The 2,763-nt window shown below is 49.1% G+C and overlaps 1 protein-coding gene across 1 annotated transcript in view; it reads right to left on the reverse strand.

Moving 5' to 3' along the window:
• Positions 1-1,064: 1,064 nt before the first annotated feature.
• Positions 1,065-2,763, reverse strand: part of Klk4 (kallikrein related peptidase 4) — a 5,296-nt gene continuing 3,597 nt past the window's right edge. The window contains exon 6 of the mRNA XM_028785808.1: positions 1,065-1,633. Coding sequence (XP_028641641.1) covers positions 1,481-1,633 — 153 coding nt within the window. The 3' untranslated portion in view covers positions 1,065-1,480. The remainder of the gene's footprint in view (positions 1,634-2,763) is intronic.

The following is a 2,763-nucleotide window of genomic DNA, read 5'->3' on the forward strand; positions in this document are numbered from 1 at the left end:
GGAACTTGTTGATGCTACCTTTAGTAACTTACTCCATATTTTATATATCTGAGAATCTGTTAATGACGCATAAAACATTTTGATAGTTGGGTGTGGTGGTGTACACCTGTCGCCCCAGCACTTAGAAGGTGCAGGCAGGAGGATCAGAAACTTACAATCACCCTTAGCTGCATAATGACTTTCAGGCCAGCCTGGGTTACATATGATTCTGTTTCAAAGCAAAACAAAATAAAGGACAACAAGACTAAATACATAAATAAAAGGTGGATGAAATCTTTATACTTCCTTTATAGGTATATTCACAAATCAATCAATCAATCAATTTTTCTATCTAGATTGTTTGTTTGGGACTGGCCTTGAACTCTTGATCTCCCTACCTCAGCTTGTGTTACAGATATGTGATATGCACCACCTTGCCAGCATAATTTATTAATGAGGAGCTTAATAGCAGTTCTTCCTATTATGGTGCTGAGCGTGTCCCCGTCTCTGTCTCTGGATCCCACAGCAGCATCTTAGATTTTTCCAATCATCCTGATACAGGTACAAAGAAACATTCTTAAAGTATGAGAAAGAAGAAAAAATGGGCTGGAGAGACAGCTGAGTGGTTGAGAGCAGAAAATAGGGGATGGATTTTCAGCAACCATGTTCAGTGGCTCACAGCCCCCTGTAGCTCCAGCTCGGGAACTGCTGCCCTCTTCTGGTCTCCATGGCCACTCTACTCACACAAGCGTGTGTGCTTGTACACACGCATGCACGCATGCATACACACACACACACATACACACACAAATACACATAAATAAAAACAAGAAGTAAATCTTAAAATCAAAAGACAAAACCAAAAGCAGACCAATCGCAACAGAAGCTGTGAAGCTGGAAATCCCCCTTCTTGGAAATGAGAGGACATCACAGAACGGGTGTCTCTTAACAGCACTGACACAGGCTGCTGCACAAAGAGCCAGGGGCCTCCTGGTTTACATTTTTGGTGCACAGATGGGAAACCAAGAGGAAAAGCCGTGTGTTGAAATATCACATAAGTGGAAAGGGACGAAAAGAGGATGCTTCAAACAGAACTGTGAGGTCTTTTATTTGTGGTTCCCTGAGGAGACACAAGGTGTTTGGGGGATGGGAGGGACAAGCCTAACAGTACAAAGACAAGGCTGGGTCAACACTGGGCTATAGAGGACACTGCACACAGAGGAACATGTGGGTGGGTTCCACTCCTGTGTCCCAGGGAGGAGGTTGTAGCATGGATTCCTGAGCCTGAGAGAGGATGTTGTGATCTGAATCCTTGGGTCTGAGGGAGGAGATTGGAGTCTGGACTTGTGAGTCTGAGGGAGGAGATTGGAGTCTGGACTTGTGAGTCTGAGGGAGGAGGCTGGGGCCTGAACTTGTAGATCTGAGGGAGAAGGGCTGGGAACAATCCTGAGTCTCAGGTTTCCTCAACAGGCTTCATGTGGACAGTGTAGCCAGTCCATAGCTAAGTTGTCTGAATGGTGGTCTGGATCCAGTTAGTGAACTTGCAGAGATTGGTGTAGACACTTGGTACGCCAGGCTGCCCGCATTCTCCTTGTCCCAAAGACACGAGCCCTTGTAGGGATCTGTTGCACACTATGGGACCCCCAGAGTCCCCCTAAGAGAGAGAGAGAGAAGGAGAGAGAGGAGAGAGGGAGGGGAAAGGGAGAGGGAGGGAAGGAGAGGGAGGGGAAAAGAGGGAGGGACAGAGGGAAGGGAAGGGGAGAGGGAGACAGAGGGGAAGAGGGAGAGGGAGGGGAAGAGGAAGGAGAGAGGGAGAGGGAGGGGAAGAGGAGAGAGGGAGAGGAAGAGGGAGAGGGAGGGGAAGAAGGAAAGGGAGGGGAAGAGGAGAGAGAGAGGGAGAGGAAGAGGGAGAAAGAGGGGAAGAGAGGGAGGGAGGGAAAGAAAAGAGAAAGGGAGAGGGGGGAAGAGGAGAGGGAGAGAGAGAGGGAGAGGGAGAGGGAGGGGGAGGGGGAAGGGGAGAGGGAAAGGGAGAGGGAGGGGGAGGGGAAGAGAATCAAGAGAGGGAGAGGGGGAGGGAGAGGGAATCCAGGAGAGCGTGAGCAGAAGATATACACGAAGTCTCAGAGCATCCATATAAGCATGGTAGACAGAGACAGAAGGAAACCAGCCACATGCACTGAGGCCACATGAACAGGAGCCCTGTGTCCACACAACTGGCTGCTTTCCTGGGGCTTGTTGCTTATCCTCTGTCTCCTTCATGGCTTGCTTTTCTGCCTCTGTGTCTTTGTGTTCTGTGTGTATATGTCACTTTTGTTTTTACTTTTTTCTCAGAATGGCTGTTTCTGCTTCTTCCTAGATCTACTTAGTGAGTTTTGTTTGTTTGTTTATTTGTAGTGCTGGAAGCAGAACCCAGTGCCTTTATTGAGATGCTCTACCCCTGAGCCACGCCCCCGCTCCTGCTGTGGGGGCGGGATTTAGGCAGGTGTTTAGCACTGGTTTATATTCCTAGTCTCTTTTCAGATTTTATTTTGAGGCATAATCTCACTAAGTTGTCCAGGCTGGATCTTCCTTCTCAGCTTCCTAAGTGGCAAGGATTATAGGTTTGAACCACCACGCCTGGCTTCTGGGTCTCTGCGTTTCTGCCTTCCTGTTCCCCTCTCCTCCCCTCTCCCCTTCCCTCTCCTCTATCTCCCCTCCCCCATTCTTCTTCTTTTCTTTTTCCTCCTCCTCCTCCTCCTCCTCCTCCTCCTCCTCCTCCTCCTCCTCCTCTTCCTCCTCCTCCTG

This window comes from Grammomys surdaster, unplaced genomic scaffold (genome assembly GCF_004785775.1).
Source record: "Grammomys surdaster isolate TR1022 unplaced genomic scaffold, NIH_TR_1.0 125349, whole genome shotgun sequence".
Classification (NCBI taxonomy): domain Eukaryota; kingdom Metazoa; phylum Chordata; class Mammalia; order Rodentia; family Muridae; genus Grammomys; species Grammomys surdaster.